The 18,778-nt window shown below is 35.7% G+C and overlaps 1 protein-coding gene across 1 annotated transcript; it reads left to right on the top strand.

The window, feature by feature from the left end:
• Positions 1 to 3,918: 3,918 nt before the first annotated feature.
• LOC135077843 (52 kDa repressor of the inhibitor of the protein kinase-like) lies at positions 3,919 to 7,368 on the top strand. Its single transcript, XM_063972379.1, has 2 exons — positions 3,919 to 4,458; positions 4,981 to 7,368. The coding sequence occupies exons 1-2, from the start codon at positions 4,215 to 4,217 to the stop codon at positions 7,275 to 7,277; spliced, it is 2,541 nt and encodes an 846-aa protein (XP_063828449.1). The 5' UTR covers positions 3,919 to 4,214; the 3' UTR covers positions 7,278 to 7,368.
• Positions 7,369 to 18,778: the final 11,410 nt, after the last annotated feature.

The raw sequence follows: 18,778 nt of genomic DNA, 5'->3' as shown, positions 1-18,778 counted from the left end.
CGCTACGACGGCATTCCGACGCCTGTTATGCGGTAGAAATAAAAACAATGCCAAGACATCTTCATGTATTTTTGTTCCTTCGTAACGTAATAAAAAGTCGTCTGTTACGTGTTTGATTTTCTAAGACCCCGCCAATAAAAGGCGTGTTTATCCGCTAAGGATGACGCCGGCGCGTGGGCCGCGTACACAACGCTAACTACGTAACCTCGCCAGAACCCGTAGAGCTTCGGTACCTCGTAGCCTGGTTCAGGCCACGGTTGAAAAGGGAAAGTGTATGAAACAGAAAGGTTCTAGTTATATTGGTGCTTCGCTGTAATACAATATCGCCTGACCTTGCTGCGAATAGTCCCGCCTACGGGCGATCGCAAACGACGCGACTGCTCGTGTGCGTAGCGTCCGTCTAACATTTTCACCTTTAATTCGAAAGGTATAAAGCGGTAATTCGGAAACGATTTCACGAAGATTCCTTAGTTCAATTGCTGAGGCTGAAAATTCTAAAAATAAAACTTTTATTTTTAAATAGGCGCTTAAATATTTGAAACTGATGACTGTCTTCTAAGCAAATAAGTACGAGTATCATTTACTCAAAAATGTATCTACCATTTATTACAAATACATACATCTTCTTTTAAATAAATAAAGTAGGAAGTACGCTACCTACTTAAGGGAGAGTCCGCTAATTTGGACCAGTTTTTTTCAATCCCATTTTACACATAGTTTTCTTTTGTTTTTGCTAATGTCCATAGTATATAATAAAAGATACATTATTCAACTTACTATTTCATAAGTATTAATTAACATGATTGTTGTATATTTAGCACAAATCAACAAAGTACGAGTTCAGAGCTTCGGTCCAATTTAGCCAACCGGTTCGATAATTTGTACCACAGGGTTTCTAAATTGGATTTCAATAAATTTCAAGCCTTTAAAAAACTATGGCAAAATATTATACGATACATTCTTAACAAATTAGGAAACGAAGAGGAACAGTAGTTAATAACATAGACAATCGATATTGTTTTACACGTTATCACGATTTTGAGTACAAGTTTTGTAATTCCAATTATCGTAACGCACTGTGCGTATTATAACTGACCTATATATAAGTTTAAATTTCTTACCTCCTCCAAAAATTTTGTGACATCGTCAGTGGCGGCCCTAGGGCGGTGCGAGCGGTGCGACTGCACCGGGCGCCGGTTATGGGGGGCGCCGAAATCAATCGAAACGCGCCCGCTTTCGCCACACGTCACCGAAACGATTATTAAAAAAAATCGTTATTGACCGACGATCCATCTGGAGCGCAAACGGGCGGCGGCAGCGTGCAGGGCGGCTTTCTTTGATAACAGAAGCAGGCAGGCGACGTGCGAGGGAGAGAGGTGAAATTTCTTTCGTCCGTCGGTCGTCCGTCTCGTCACTTCAGTTGTGTGCGCCGGACTGCGCCGCGCCAGTGTCAGTCAACTGCAGGGTGAAGAAACTTCCATACAACGGTCATCAAAGTGAAACTTGCTTCCAAACAGCGACATCGGTGAATAAATTCAAATAAGTACTTTTTAACTACCTTAAAACGCTCTAGATGTCGCTGCTCCTGTTTCCTTCATATTTTCATTTTTTTCTTAATTAAAATATATTTGAGAATATTGTTAATTACAATGTGAAAACTTTTTTTAAATGAAATTAATTTGTTTTAATTTAAAACTGAACATTGACATTTTTGTTATAATTTACATAATAGAGTAGTAGAAATTACTATTTAACATATGGCAACTTTGTTTTTCCTCCAAAATGGCCGGTGTTGTTTTTGTTAGGTTGAATTGAATGCATTATTGTTTTCTTAGCCATCGTTTATGAGTTCTGTGGCCCTATTAAAGTATTGAAGAGTCGAGTCAAATTCAAGTTCATTCCTTCGTACCTGCTGCTGTTCTGGTTCATCGGAGTTTTGTTCGTTCCTTCGTGAATCGCGAAGAAACTTTCTGTTATGTTCACAAGTGATCTGAGTTTTCTCAATGTGCTGTGTTCTGTGTTGAAAACTTTGCGAAAAGACGCTTTTGGTGTATAATATTATGTGTGTTCATAAATAAAGTAAAATTATTAAATTCAAAAGTTTTTGTTTACTTATTTGCATTTCCATGTGCAATGTAGAATTTTTCCAAATACCTTGTTTTGAAAATACGTACACCATAAAGATAAATATTTTCAAAATAATGGATTTGAAAAAATTCTACATTGTACATCATAAAAACAATAATTCTTTGAAGGTTATGAGGGCCTATGTGTGCGTGAACTGTGTGTATGTGTGCGTGGACTTTATGTATGTATGTGTGCGTGTACTATGTATGTATGTGAGCGTTACGTACGTAGGTTAAGTACAGGGAATTTAACACCAGGCTGTCAATTAGTAGGCTCAAAAATTTGACAGAGAGGGTTCTCTATTTCCTATGTATTACTTTTCTCTATGGTCAACTGTTAGTTGCTGATGCTTCGCCAGCCTGTTGTCATTGTTTATTCTCGCGCAAGTGTATTTATTGTGTATTTAGCGCAAAGTTACTTGTATTATTGCTATTCTATAGATTAAACTCAAGGTAAGTACTGTTGCAGCAGGTCGTGTTCGTGTTCATGTAAGTATAATGAATGTAGGTACATAAGTCTACGTCATTTAGCGATATTAGATCTTGGATGTATGTAGGTACTTAATTATTTGTTTTTATATATTACCCGACTGCGATGAACCCTAAAGGAGTGTTATGTTTTCAGCTCGTATCTTAAGGGTATTGCAATTTGCAATGCATTCTAACAGTAGTAAGCGATTGTTAGGGCAGGGTGGCATACGACCACGGCTTTCCTCTGAACATCATTACATATACAGTGTGTCCGGGCATGTAGTGATCAAACTTTAAGGGCCAAATCTAGGGACAATTTTATCGATAAAAATACTTCAAATTTGGGGCTTGACCCATTTATCTCAAAATTACAAGGATTTAAGTTTTATTTTTTAGTTTTCACCTCTTCCTTCAAAAACAAGTGAAAGCGTGGGTAGCTTAACATTAATAACCAAATATTTTATATCATGCGATAGCCAATAAAATTATCTATTAGTAGAAGTAGAAAACAGACACAAGTTTCATACATTTTATGGGATTAAGAATGGTTTTAATTAGAAAAATACATGACTTTTTTCACTTCTTTTTCAGTTATTTTCCAACACAAGAAAAACCAGGTCGTTAAGGTATGTTTTATTTGCAATGTATTATTAGTATTTGAGCTATTCTACAAAACGAATGTAAATTTATTAGTCTACGTCTATTAGTTTTGACGTAATTGTTGAACAAAGATACCCCTTCCCAGCGGTTTCCATAGTAATCGGAATAGGTTGTGTGATTCTTTCAGGCAGTGCATTTTCGCATGTCGCGTGCGCTATGGAAACCGCTGGGAAGGGGTATCTTTGTTTAGCAATTACGTCAAAACTAATAGACGTAGACTAATAAATTTACATTCGTTTTGTAGAATAGCTCAAATACTAATAATACAATGCAAATAAAACATACCTTAACGACCTGGTTTTTCTTGTGTTGGAAAATAACTGAAAAAGAAGTGAAAAAAGTCATGTATTTTTCTAATTAAAACCATTCTTAATCCCATAAAATGTATGAAACTTGTGTCTGTTTTCTACTTCTACTAATAGATAATTTTATTGGCTATCGCATGATATAAAATATTTGGTTATTAATGTTAAGCTACCCACGCTTTCACTTGTTTTTGAAGGAAGAGGTGAAAACTAAAAAATAAAACTTAAATCCTTGTAATTTTGAGATAAATGGGTCAAGCCCCAAATTTGAAGTATTTTTATCGATAAAATTGTCCCTAGATTTGGCCCTTAAAGTTTGATCACTACATGCCCGGACACACTGTATATCTGTGTATAAAAATAAAAATTGTATGTAAGTTGTCTACTTAATAGATGATAAATATTAAATAGTTTGTTGAGAAGAATGTCTGTCAAGAATATTTTCTTTTTCTATACTTTTTAGAGCGCGACGCGAGCTTTCCATAGTCGGGGTGTTTTTTTTTTGTTTTAGTTATTAATATTTTTTTCTTTTTGTAAAGCGAACCTAACTCTGTGATTTGTTACCGTGGAAGAAATGGACTTTATGTAATCGCAGCATATAATAGGTGTATTGTATTACATTTAATAAATTTATCTTTTACAGAAAAAAATCATGTCACTGCCTCCAAAAAAATTATCTGGTGCTCAAAACTTAAAAAGAAAACGGAAAAAGCAAGAAGAATCTGAGAAGGCAGCTAAATTATTATCGAAATTTTTGAGACCTGAGAAATCATCTGAATCGTTATCATCAGAACTAGTTCAACTCCACCACGCAACGGAAGAAGACCTACTTAATAAAAGTTCTTCAGGCGAAGCTCATGAAGATGAAAAACAACACATTCAAGAAGATTTACCTGGTTCTCTATATTTTCGTTGTTGCTAAATTTTCATTCACTTTCCAAAAAAATACCTATTGGTGTTATTAGACTAGCAGCTTCAAGCGTAATTTCATTTTCCAACTAGTTCAGTGGCCAAAATCATAAACATGCTTAATTTAATTTGGCGTATATTCATTTGTCACTGCTAGATATAGGTCTCCCCCAAAGCATCCGACAACGTCCCGTCTTGCGCTACCGCGACCTTCACCAGGTCATCGGTTGACCCTGAGGAGAACCTGCCCGCGCTGCGTCTTCCGGTAGGGACATGGGCGCCACTCAAGAATTCCAATTCCATTCTATCCTATCCTGAAGCTTAAAGACGTCCTCCAATTCGGTCTACAAACGCCAAGCACAGTAGCAAGTGAACTATGTAGTTGGAATATGAAATTACGCTTGAAGCTTTTAATACAAATTATTCCCTCACCTCGTTCGTTTCAGTTAGCGAAATGTTCATAATTCATAATTTTTTCGTCTGGACTTACTTTTTCTGTATTTATTTAGGTATTCCAGGAACCTCTTCTGGATTTCAAAATATTTCGGAAGAAATTATATCCGATGTACAATCATCATCATCTCCTTTTAGAAAAAAAAAATATGATGATATTTCAGAATGGCCATTCATTGACTCTGCGACAAGAGATGAAATAATTACTGAAGGCCCTGTAAGTAATCAAATGAGTAACGAAAACTACCCAAGGAAACTTGACGGTCGTCATTTTTCAAATATGCATTTTGAAAGAGTAATGCCAAATGGGGAAACTTTCAAAAGAAGATGGCTCGTGTACTCTAAATCTGCAGATAAAGTACATTGTTTTTGCTGCCGTTTATTTAATACAAATCCCCAGTCTAGATTGGGAAAAGAAGGATTTGACGACTGGAGGCACTTATCAACGCGTCTCAAAATTCACGAAACATCCTCAGATCATCGACGTGCTGTGAACAATTGGATAGAAGCGTCAATTAGATTAAAGAACTTCAGTGGAATAGACAAGCACTTGCAAAAGCAGATTGAGAGTGAGAAAACACGATGGGTTGCTATCCTCGAACGAATGATGTCAATAGTATTTTTCTTAGCAAGCAATAATTTATCGTTTAGAGGGAGTTCTGGAGCGGAAACTTTATACACTCCTAATAATGGTAATTTCCTGGGTTTAGTGCAGTTACTGGGAAAATTTGATATTGTAATGATGGAGCACCTTCGTCGTGTTGTAAATAAGGAGACTAATGTCCATTATTTTGGCAAACGTATTCAAAACGAGTTAATTGGCTTACTTGCAAGTGAAGTCCGAAATAATATTTTGTCTATGGTAAAATCAGCTAAATACTTCTCTATCATACTGGACTGTACTCCTGATGTAAGCCACGTTGAACAATTATCAGTAACATTCCGTTTTGTCGATACTAATGAAGAAGTCGAAGTACGTGAGTGTTTTGTTGCTTACAAGCCGGTAAGTGACTCTTCGGGAGCAGGACTTACTGGAATCTTTCTAGATACAATTGTGCAAGAGTTTGACTTGGACATGAACGATTGTCGCGGCCAAGGGTATGATAATGGAGCGAATATGGTAGGAATAAATAAAGGTGTCCAAACCAGAATTTTGAATCAATATCCTCGAGCATTTTTCAATCCATGTGGTTGTCACAGTTTGAATTTAGTGATAGCTGATGCAGCGAAAACTTCCGTTAAATCAGTTTCTTTATTTGGATTTCTCCAAAGACTGTTTGTTTTATTTTCCGGATCAACAAAGCGATGGGAAGTGGTATCCAAGCACATTGAAGGGTTATCCCTGAAAAAAGTTTGCGAAACTCGCTGGGAGAGTAGAATTTCTAGCCTTGCTGCTGTTCGCTATCACTACTCTTCAGTTCGTGATGCCCTTCTGAATCTTCATGAAGAAACAAATGACTCAGTCGCTGCATCAGAGGCCTTGTCTCTAATTCAATACATGGAGCAATTTGAGTTCATAGTTACAATGGTGGCTTGGTATGATATATTGTTTCAAGTAAACATTGTAAGTAAGGCTATGCAGTCTGAATCTATGGATTTACCAAATGCGTCGCAATTGCTGAAAAACTGCTCAGAATTTGTGAAACAGTACCGAGACTCTTCATCTGCTCTAATAACAGCTAAGGAAATAGCATCTCAGGCTGAGATAGACCCAATTTTTAAGGCTGCCCGATCCCGAAGAAAGAAACGATTATTTGAGTATGAAGCCGTAGATGAGACACCATCTGATCCTGAAGAATTGTTTAAAATGAACGTTTTCTACCCTATGATTGATACAATTGAGAATGCCTTAGTCACTCGATTTAAACAACTATCAATATTCAATGATACATGGTCATTTTTATACAACATGAAAATAATTCCTGAAAGATCCATATTGGAAAAAGCCTGTAGTGATTTGCAAATCAGTTTAACAGATGGGGAAAAATGTGACGTGTCTGGTTGTGAATTGGTTGAGGAACTTATGAGCTTGAACCCATTAATAAAAGATCTTCAATCAGCAGAGCCACTTAAAGTTCTCCAACTTATTAAAAAGAATGATTGGCAGGATATTTTCCCAAATGTGTGGACAGCACTTCGCATCTTGCTGACTATACCTGTAACTGTCGCTAAAGGGGAACGAAGCTTCAGTAAATTGAAACTTATAAAAACTTACCTACGTTCTACTATGTGTCAGGAAAGACTGTCAGATCTTGGAATCTTGTCCATAGAAAATGCTATTGCTCAGAAGCTAAATTATTCCGAATTAATAAAAAAATTTGCAAGCGCAAAAGCCAGAAAGGTAGCCATTTAAGTTTTTCATTAAAGTGGTTGTTGGAAGTTTTTTTTTTTAAGACTGTATGTAGCCTATCAGTTTGAATAAAAGTTGTGAAACAAAATTATTACTTAACTGTTTTTATTTCTCATCTGTACAATTTGCCTCAGCAGGGCATGAGGGTAATACAAGCGGGATTGACGTCATTTTTTTTATTGCGAATGAGCAGAACAACTGCTATGACAAGCACGATAGTCATCATTGTACTTGCCTCATATATCTATAGTAATTTGGCAGATCTAATACTAGTAGGTAATCACGGATAAAGTAACTACATAGTATAGGAACAACTCGGGGCGCCATTTTGAGATTTTGCACCACCTAAAACTTTTGCTAGGGCCGCCACTGCGCACACTTGTACCTAATCTACTTTGCCAGTCTTTTGCTTTCATTTATTGTTAGTCAAACATTAACTAACTACGCTATTATAACTTCAAAATATGATTTACTAAAAAAAATTTCAAAATCCTTTGGTAAAGTTCCATACAACTTGATGTGGTACAATTTAGCCGACTAGGTGATAGTGCTTTTCAAAAAATCGGTAAAAAATATAGCTTATAAATACCGAAAAATGTTTCAAATAATTGGAATCCACACTAATTTACGCTTCTAAATAATATATTAGAAACACCCTGTGATTTTAAATTTAACAAAATTACAATCTAAACATGTATTGTCAAAAGTTACTTGAAAACAATGAAAAAATACTTTTCAAAATAAAACACACGTGTTTGTTGTCACGGCAAAAACCACATGGCCGATATTAATTGATTTTAGTTGTTTATCGCTGAGTGTTGCAATTACAGACATTCAATAAATACTTTACGAAATATGAGGGTGGTACAATTTACCCGGCGGTACAATATATCGAACTCTCCCCTACCTACCTGATTTTATAAAAGCAGCTCTTACTAGTACTTAATATCTTAATTAACAACACATTCTTCTACGATGGACATTGTTTGCAATAACAAATCTTCTATGTTGGCAAAGTTCTTTTAAAATCTTTTCAATGTCTTGGCAGCATCGATATCATGGCATTTTCCGTTGATACTTTTTAATTCTAATCACTAATTAGAATCTAATATCGTTTGCAATCAGTCTTCATAATGTTCATAACATACGAGTATAGATAATACAGAATACAGATACACCAATTGCTAGGTTAACAATACTGAATTGAATCAGACCTGCTTCACACTTCTTATTAATATTTGCAACAAATGTCCTAAATGTGCGGCGTTTTTAAGAAAATCTGTAGGCAAACTGTAATTCTTTTGCTTTAAAAATGTATGTAATTATTAAGTAAGTAATATTCTGTGTGCCGGTCCGGTAGTCGCTGAAACAGTAATTCATAGTTAAGAGAACACCATTGTATTAACTTTCAACTAATTGTCAATAATCTTTTCTTGTTTCCTTACTGACCAATATTACAAGCCTAAGTAAGTAAGTATTATCTACTTATTAGAGGCGTTCAATTTAATCGAAAAACAAGATCAGTTTGATGTTTGAGATCATGACAACCAGACGTTTATTTCTCAATATGTAGAGTCATATTCTCATTTATTCCCCCTGAATTCGAAGACGTTGAGTCATTATGTGTATTGAATCGACTTCAAATGAGGTCAGCGCGGCCGCACTCAGCGACCCTGGCCTGATCGCTCAAGTGCTCCACAATCATACATAAATGTATGTGTCTGTATCTGTAAATCAAACAAATTGACCGTTACAGTTTATTTAATCTCATTACACATTGCTTGTAATTAAGACAAATCAACATTCAGTTCGAATGGCCGATTATAAATGTAAATGGATAGGTGTGATCGTCTGACGATAAATTAAGGTAAGTGCCCCCTACTTCGGTATATTAAGGCTCTTACGACTTTAACATTTTATTTAAAAATAACCAAGCATGATAGCAGTATGAAACTTTTGTATGCTAAACTTTGGTCTTTTGACAGTAAGTTAAGACATAAATCATAGTTATATAGTTTGAACTTTTTTTTATATTAATTGTTCTGCGGACCTCTTGTTTGGATCCTGTTTCGTGATAAAATTTTGCTCTGTTTCTTAGTTCGTGAACTCATGTCCCCTATTTCGGGATAAGGTTTTATGCATCGAGTTATTACATTTTAGTAATGATTAAGGGTTTAATAAATGTAAAAACTATAATATAAATTTAGAATAAAATAATTATGTGAAATTGACGATATTACTTACCTGAAATATTCATGAGAAATAATGTGAGTCTAGCTAGGTACGTACCTATGTATAAAATTTTGATTTATTAATTGTAACAATATGTGAAAATATTTATATAACCATTTGAGAAGTGGGAGGTCTTACCTCCCCCCCTTCATACCCATAAAATTTTGATTTGATATTTCTAACGATAAGTATGGAAAAATATTTACACCCCCCCCCCCCCCCCCTCCCCATAATCCCACCCCTGGAGCTGTTTCAAGTGAGGGTAGACACCCCCCCCCCCCCCCCCAATGAAAATAACCCCAGATATGCCAATGACTCATAATAAAAAGTAAGTAATTAACTAATTTCTTTGATAGGTAAGTATTAGAAACTAAAAAATATGTCGATTGTCGATATCTTTGATAGTATGTGTCATAAAAGTACCTAACACCATACATTTACATATCACGAACTTGGAAAAAAGTAACTATAATACTGTTCCTTGTTTCGTGATACTGATTATTCCAAATTCCCCAAGTAAAATTCATAAATTGTTGTCAAATTGTGTTAATTAACTATTATCCATCCCATATTCAATACAAATAAACAAATATAAATAAAACAAATCGAAATAAAACCAAAATTACGCTGGTAGTACTTATGCTAATTTGTCTTAAAATTGGTCATTTCTAAGAACTTCAACCTCGTGTCATATAAATTCTAGTGAACAAAACATATACCGAATTTAGGTCACGAGAAACTTAAATAAATGCATTATTTGTTTCATAACTTGCATTTAAATTATCATAAATAATTATTTAAAAAGTAAGCATCAAAGTGTTATCCATAATATCCTTGAATCGGTAGTGTCACGAAATAGGGGACACCCGAAAAATAATATGTACGCTATTTCGTGAGTCAATTAATCGCAATTTTAAAGGAATTCTTCGTTTTCATATAACTTTTTTCTAAGCCAAATCAATTGTCAAGGAATACATGAAACCACTATTACAAGTTTTACTCAAATGGACGTTCCTTCGCCTTTTTATAAGCTTAAGAAGTTGGAGCGCTAACCTTACGGTGAGAGCAACCTTTGCACGCCGCATGGCTGTTTTTGGCTCTCTGAGAGTTTGAAGCTTCGTATTGCTCTCATTTTTGGCGCCACAATGTTGGTACTTGGTTTTTTAGATAGCTTAAATAATAGAGTTTTTATAGTAATGAAGAATTTTTATAAATAATATTCCATTTGCTTATTATTTGAGCTAGAAAAAAAACTTACGAACTTACGTGCTATCACGAACTAGTAGCCGTTTACCTTAGTGATGGTGTGTCTAGATGAGCTCTCAAATTAATATTTAGTAGGGAGCTTCTCAAATTAATAGATAAAGATTAGACAGCACATAATATATCTTTGATTATTTATCCAATTTATAAGGCTACTCTACTCGTATTTATACACACCGGAAAAGGTTTTGATAAAGTTCCTGAAAAAAACTGTAGGCAACATTTTAACAAATTAATAGACAGACACTTAGATCTTATAAGGGTAAATTTTCAGTTATATGACACTCATAAAAGATACCCAAATGTATGTTAGTTATTATTGGCACATATAATGTTGATCACAAGTTATTTTTAAACCAGAAGGGCAAGGGCAATGCAAATAGAAATTACGTCAACATGTTTTCGAGAAGCAAATAAATCTTCTCGAGAATAGCATGAAAGTACCCTCAAGGAAACTCCAAGGCTTCCCCTACGAGCTGACAGCTCGAGACTTTTTGAAGAGAAGCCGGAAACACGTCAGTCGATCGGACAGTTGTAGATGGCGCCGCAACGGCCGCTGCGAGCCTGCGGAGCGAGCGCACTTCCGGCCGGCAGTTCCGCGCATACAAATGGCAACATTACATATTGTTACACAAAACTTTCCCGCGTAATTCTCTTTAATGCGCACTCCAACCGTACTTGGCAATTCCTCCGAGTTCGGAAAATACTCAAATACTGGATTTCGCTTCAGCAAATCTGTGCTCCAAACAGTGTAAGCACTTACATAAAACTTTACTCGTTTAGGATGTATTCTTTGTACAAAAATAGAGTCGTAACATGCTCTTCTTTTTTAATCGTCTTTTATTTGCCTGGCTAAAATATTTAAGACTGATTTATAAATAGCCGCTAACAAAACAATAAAGAATCTTCTAATTGTCTTTTTGACAGCATAATCCAATGTTTAATTGAGATAACCATTATGATTGTATACGCCAACATAAATAGTATAATTAGCCATTATTAACGGTACATGACTTTTATGAAAAATTATCGGGGCTTCATGATTGGTTTAGTTAAATTGATGCAATAAACTGTGAGCTGTACAAGTCCAATGCAAGAGCTCCGCCAATAAAATACTAAAATCATATCTATTTCAGTACGACATTTAATAAAGAAGAAAACAAGGAGGATTGGTTTATTTTATAGCTCCGTAAAATATTTAGTGCTTCGAGACAGTTCCGTCGCGAATAGATTGAGAACGAATGCATTCTGTATAAAAGTACGTCAGCTAAGTAAACACAACTGCAGAAGCGATATAATTAGTGTAATAATTCAATCAACAGTGCACATTCGGAGTGGTTCCCAAACAATTTACCGTTTCGATTCGTTAGATTTCGGTCGCTCTATTTTATTTGTAACCCGCAAAATGCAATGTTTCAAGGTTTCAATGTCAAAAGATGTATTACGCTGTGTCAGTTCGTCACTGTCATCATCCGAACACACCTCAGCAGTGCAAACGCACGCAGTTAGCGTAATAGAGCAATCGGCAGTGCACACAGGGAGCGGTCCGCAAACATTTGCCGTGTACACCAACGTTTGGCGTTCTCACATCGATGTTTGTTCACTTCGAACGGTAATGGCCCCTCTAATTGCTTCCCGTGAGGTCAAACACTGTTTGTGTTTCTGGATTGTTTCAATTGATCAAACTGGCGGACTGATCGGATTCTATGTCTACGTGTGCTATGCTATTGTAAGCGATAATAGCTCTCACAGCACAAACAGTGATAAAAATTATAGTTTGAAATCATATAGATACTACATTTATTTTATTGCTTTCATAATAAATTATAACGTAAATCCCTAAGGCCGGGGCTGATCATAATAATTATGAAGAGACTGAATTATGACAGTGAATAAAGTCTGAAACGTTTGTAGGTAAATATCTAGAGTTACGTTGGCATTACCGAACTGTCTTATTGTAATATTTTAAACTCTACTACACATATAAAAATAAAACAGTGATGTCAGATTTGAATTACAAAATTACCTTTTAAAAAGCAATAATTATTTTTAATCGAGTCACACGATATGTTTGCCCATTCGCGGTCGCTGACGTGACTTTAGCTTCAAATTATAGTCATCCTGTGAGCGTCGTGCGTTAATAACACATTCAACACGAAGCTACGTTCCAGATAATTATTAAAAACATTAGCGCAACAGATAAAACAATCACGGTATACCATTTCAGGGAGAAAATCGTAAAAGTCACACAATTTTACAATGGAAACTCGGTCATTTCCTTTTAACTATAGAGTCCAAAGTTCATTTGAATTGGTGAAAAATGGGGTATTTTTTCATGTGTAGCAATACAACAATAATGTTGTAGGGAGTAACGCATAGATGGCGGCACGTGTCGCGCGCGTGTCGGAAGCGGCCGGAAGCGCGGGAGCGCCGCGCCCTGAAACAATACGAAAGTGTAAATTGAAATAAATTGATGTTCGCGCATTGTTCACTGCACAATAGCTTTCACAGGTCATCCTTGAGGTGCTCACGGTGCTATAAAGGCGCTGCGCTTAAAGGTTGATGACTTTAAATTACAATGAATATGCTTTCTAATGTTACAGTTTTAGGTTCATAAGCAATTAAAATTAAGCGCTTTAAACGCTTAATTAATTAATTTGTCAGTACAAAGAATATTTATTGCAGAACAATAAAAATCACCTAACTTGACTAAATCATTTTTAAATATTGCTTAAGTGCGTATTTATATTAAGTAACTAGTACTACCAAGTATGTGGTATAGCCTACTAGATTCTTATAACACTAAAATACCGCAGGACATGTAACTAAAACTAAATGAAAAGTAATTTGATAGGTAAAAAGCGATGGGACACGGTAATTAAAAGTTCTCAGGGGAGTTTTAGCGGAGGGTGGCGCACTCCCGCGCCCTCTGTGACTCGTCGCGCTAATAACGCAATCAGTTCTCACAATTACGCCTGACACCTTGCCCCGGCTAAGTGCAGTCCATTGTTGATATCACCAATATAAGATTTAAAGATAAATTAGATGATTCATTCAAAAACTATTCTTGGTGTGCAGTAAGTAACAAATGGATTAAACGTTTCATGTTTAGTAACAAGCATATTTTTTTTCCTGTAGGCAAGAAACCACACAAAACATAGCTTAATATTAAGACATTCAGGAAACATCAACACTTTCGGGAAATTACAACTAAATCAAAAAATATTATAATATCACAAGCAAGGAAATGAATGCTCATGTATTTGATTTTTGGATGCTAGATCACACAATTTAAATGTTTGTCACATATGTTAGAATAATAAAATCATACCTAATTGAACATTTTCAAATTCAAACATCATAAACAGTTTTCATATGTTTTTAGTGAGTTCAGTGCCTCAATGATATACAGATGTCACGACTCATTAAACTCAACCTGAAAGCTTTCCAGGTCCGCGACGAGGGTGGGTTTGTCTTAATAAAATTAATTGCAGCCCTCGTTCGCCGTAACGACGTGTTTGTAACCAAACGGATTGTGACACAAAATACCAATTTGCACAGTAATGCTGTGGAGACGACTGTATTTTTTTACTAGCTGAAAAAGAAGAGGAAAGCAGCTGTACGATCGCAAAGATAAGTAAATACAGACCTTATAGTTCGAGTTAGTAATATAATGGGAAAGTGTTAAGTATCTTATGTTTTTCAGTTGTGTAAAAGAAACTAGAACTAGTTTCAGTACATTAAATTTTAGGTACAATTATTTAAAAAAAAACACTAAATAACTATCATGAAAATGCCATTTAATCAAGAGACCATGAAGGTCATTAAGGTCATAAAACAATTTAATTTTTCACAGTTATGTGCGAAATATATTTTTGCACGACCGCTCATCGGTTTGTTATGATTTAGAGATGACAAATACTAAGAGGAAGCGATCCATTTTGGAGGGAAACGGTTCGCAGGAAGTGGATCCGCCGACCGCGAATGTGGCGCCACCATCGGGCTGGCAGGGTTGCCATGTTGACGATATCTCCGCTGCTCTAATTTGATTAACGATGTGGAAAAACCCAAATGCGTAAAAAGCAATCTCAAAACAAATAAAATTTTGATTTTGTTATTACAATTAATTATCTTTTAGTTTTTCATTCCCCGTCAAAATACTAACCTACACTTCATTGAAAAGCAGTTAGATTACACAGAGTATGCCGAGCAGACTAACAAATTATCTACATTAATGCGACTCTACACACACAAATTTGAATCCTTTCCTCTTGGACAGACTTGGAACCCTAAAAATGAACTAAGGAAAATCCTTACTTCATTTTTAGGAGCTTTTACGGTTATTTAAATGCAAAAGTTTTAAAGTTACAGTTCGATGCAAAATGGCACCATAAAGTTTTCTTCCACACTATCCCATTGTATTTGGTGGCATCAAAATATATAAACCACAAGATACCGCTAAGGGTGACTGCAGCTGGCTCCAACCCGCCTCTACATCTGCACATGTTTAAAGAACTACTTAAATAACATTTGAAGATCACATAATATAAATTAAACAATCATATTGACAAATAGGCGCGTTGCGAATCGAGTCAAAGGGAAGCCATTGTAGCGCGGGGTCGCGTGGGCCAGGTGGTTCAGAGTCATTCCTCGATGACAAATTATCATTGTGTTCTTTAGAGGACCGGATCTGGCAACAATAGTCATAAAAATGATGACACTTTTTAGTGGATGATATTTTATCTATTGTTAGAACTGAAAACCTCGCACTGAAGTTGAAGGATCAAAAGATGAGTGGAATTTAATGCAATCTAAAATTAGATGGCATTGCTTTGAAAGATTCCGATATGTTATTAAAGAAAATTGTGGAAAAATACCTACTGCATCTGCGTATTTCCACTGGTGAACGATCGATCATGTTTTAGGACTGATTGCCAACACTCAGACGCACATCTTGTTTGTGCTTTTTATTCACAAAATGTACAAACATTATTTTTTACAAACGATTCATTGATAACTACGCAGATATCCTACTAATATTATAAATGCGAAAGTTTGGATGTCTGGATGTCTTGTTACTCTTTCACGCAAAAACTACTGAACGGACTTTGATGAAACTTTACAGTATTATTGTTTATAACCCAGAACAATATCTAGGCTATAATTTATGACGATCTGTGACAAACAAAATTTCACGCGGGTGAAGCCGCCGGCAAAAGCTAGTTATAAATACATCTTACAGTATTTTATTTCTTTACGTTTTGTTTTTGGGAGATATCTATAAAATATTACTTTCATGCTGCAGATATTACATCTTAGGTATTTATTAGGAAAGATATAATTTTAGGAATACGTGCCTTTTCATCGGCTTTAGACCAATGAAGGCATTTCATTGAGGCTTAATTGAAAACAAACATACTTTTATGTGGCAGTATCAACGTGAGTTTCCTTTCAATTACCTTGTAATTGCCGTAGGCTCAAGTCCATTATTTTCCCTAGGCCCTCACTTTCTTGATGCGTTCTGACGGCAGCCAGTTACCGCGTTACTTACGAACAATTAACGTCTGATCGTCTGGTTTGCGGTACACATACTAATCAAAAAACATCTATTGATCCATCAAAGAAAAACAACCTCACAGACTAGTAAGCATACGACTCAGTATTCCATCTTGGTGACTCTACATTACTTCAAGTTTAGATATGTAAATGAGAAATTCTATTAAGAGTTTTAAATCATGTTTTTTATTTTATAAGGCAGCTGTTCCTCAAGGCGAGACGATAGCTGTATAAAATTAGAATGACTTTAAACTGACCTATATTATTCTATAAAATTCAGAATTCATTTCAAGATGTTTTCAGGAATACTAAAACAATTGTTGGTTGTGAGATTTGGCACAATTTTGCTATTATTTTCTATTTGATATTGAATGCTAGTGCTAGTCACATTTTCCGAGTTTTCTTTTGAAATAAAGATACTTAAGTACCTACCTAAATCACAGATTACTTAATACTACCTAGAATAATACTTCTGAGCACTTAACTAAAAGTATTTTATGTGTCCTTACAGAATGTATTTTCTAAAATGCCGGATCACCTCCGCCTACATCCTGTTTTTCTGCGTTTTACAAACGTATGACTTCCCATAGCTCATCTCATTAGCCGCTTCCCTTCAATGCGTCCATTCTTACGACGCAACGGTAGCTAGCTTTGTGGCAGCTTCTTTGTCGATGATATTAATCGAATAAACATTATTTACTTCCGTCCTGTGAAGCCATTGTTGAGGCCGATTCGACATGGGCGGACCTCGTCAAGAGCTATTGCCGACAAAGATTGTACAAAAGTCGCAATTTTTTCAGACGGAATGTATTCAAAAAGAGTCGGAACTATGGATATACTCGTATCATAATGTGTTGTAATAGTTATCTGAAATAAATATTTAAACACTAGCCCCCTTACTAATAAAACTTACACGCTCGTTGAACAGTGTTTTAAAGTGACGTTTAGTATGGAAATGTTATTTTAAAATAGTGATCAACAACTGTGTAACTTTTTATTAGTAAGGGGGTAGGTACTGAATCGTTTTGAAAAAAGAAGTTTGATAAGAAACAAGTCACTTAAGACCATTTATTAGATAGTCTAATCATATCTTTTTGCTACTACTTAATAAGATTGAACAATGATTTTCACGCAAACAACAGGCACTTGATGATTTGATCGTATCTAACATACTTGAAAAAATTACTACTTATCCAGTAATTAATGATTAAAATAGTAAAGCGAAAGAACTAGTATTAGATATTAAAAATACTATTATTTTACAATGTAATACGTATATTGATATATATAATGCTCACGTGAAATTAGAAGTTTCCTGAAAGGTTAATTCAGTTAAATCCTAACTAACCCCTCTAATGCATGTAGTAGATAGGATAAAGTTAACAACGACTTGAAAAATCAATTCTTTCTGACAACATCCCATCACATTGTTGCAAAGTGAACCTTTTGTCTGGCGACCCATCATGCAATTAGGGGTGAACACAACATAGTATGTGTCAGACACGTAACTTCCTTCGCTATGCATTGCTGAGTCTTCGCCCTTATGACTGTAAAGTTTACTACAGACTAAGCGATGGTTGCGGTTGAACTAAATTTGATCGTAGCTAGAGTTGGAATTTATATCGTCGTGGTATTAAGCTGGTTTCACATTGTCGGCTAATTACACGGTGTGCGATGGGCGGCGTTACGATATGCGATAACAGTAAAAGTCCCATAATGGCTGGCGACGTGGCTTGTGTCAACTTTGCCACACTTCCTTAATTATCTACACGGATTAATTGGTCGGCACTATAAATTGATCCAGTTTATTGGCAGACATAGACATTGAAAGGGTTTGCTTTATTACACTTACCTATAGCATTACTTATATGGTTTGCTTTATTTCTTTTATGGCTTTGAATTGATACAAATGGACCTTACTACGTTTGTAAATTGTAAAATTTCTAACAAAAGGCTTCTACACCTGTGTTTATACGAGTGCGTCGTCAACAGACAACCAGTTTTTTCATCGGAGGTACTACAGCGAGTTGAAAAGTTCCGAAGTCATTTCCGATTGTCCGTAATGACCGATGAGCTGTACTGCTGACTTGTGGGTGGAAACATCCCCTTGCGACAAACGACCACTCTTTGTGTCGCGGACGTTGCGTAAAAAATCCATCTTTCGCGTTTGTCGGCGACGGCACGACGCGAATCGCATCCGCTCTTCCGACTTTTGTCGGCGGAAAGCCCATTGTCGAGTCCGATATTTTTGATAAAATTACGTCACACAATGAGACGAGCGCTCAATGGCTTGTTGTTCGATTGTTGTAGCCTCATTGAGCGGATAATGTATGGTCCACTTTGTTGCGTGCTATTCCTTCCGATCTCATTTGGTCGTAGTTGCACAATGCACAGATATTTGCTGAGCATCACATTCACATCGTTTCTACAAAAGGTAATGGTTTAATAGTTTT

This window comes from Ostrinia nubilalis, chromosome 14, assembly GCF_963855985.1.
Source record: "Ostrinia nubilalis chromosome 14, ilOstNubi1.1, whole genome shotgun sequence".
NCBI lineage: Eukaryota > Metazoa > Arthropoda > Insecta > Lepidoptera > Crambidae > Ostrinia > Ostrinia nubilalis.
The sequence above is the reverse complement of the archived record's forward strand: the minus strand, read 5'-3'. Positions and strand labels throughout refer to the sequence as shown.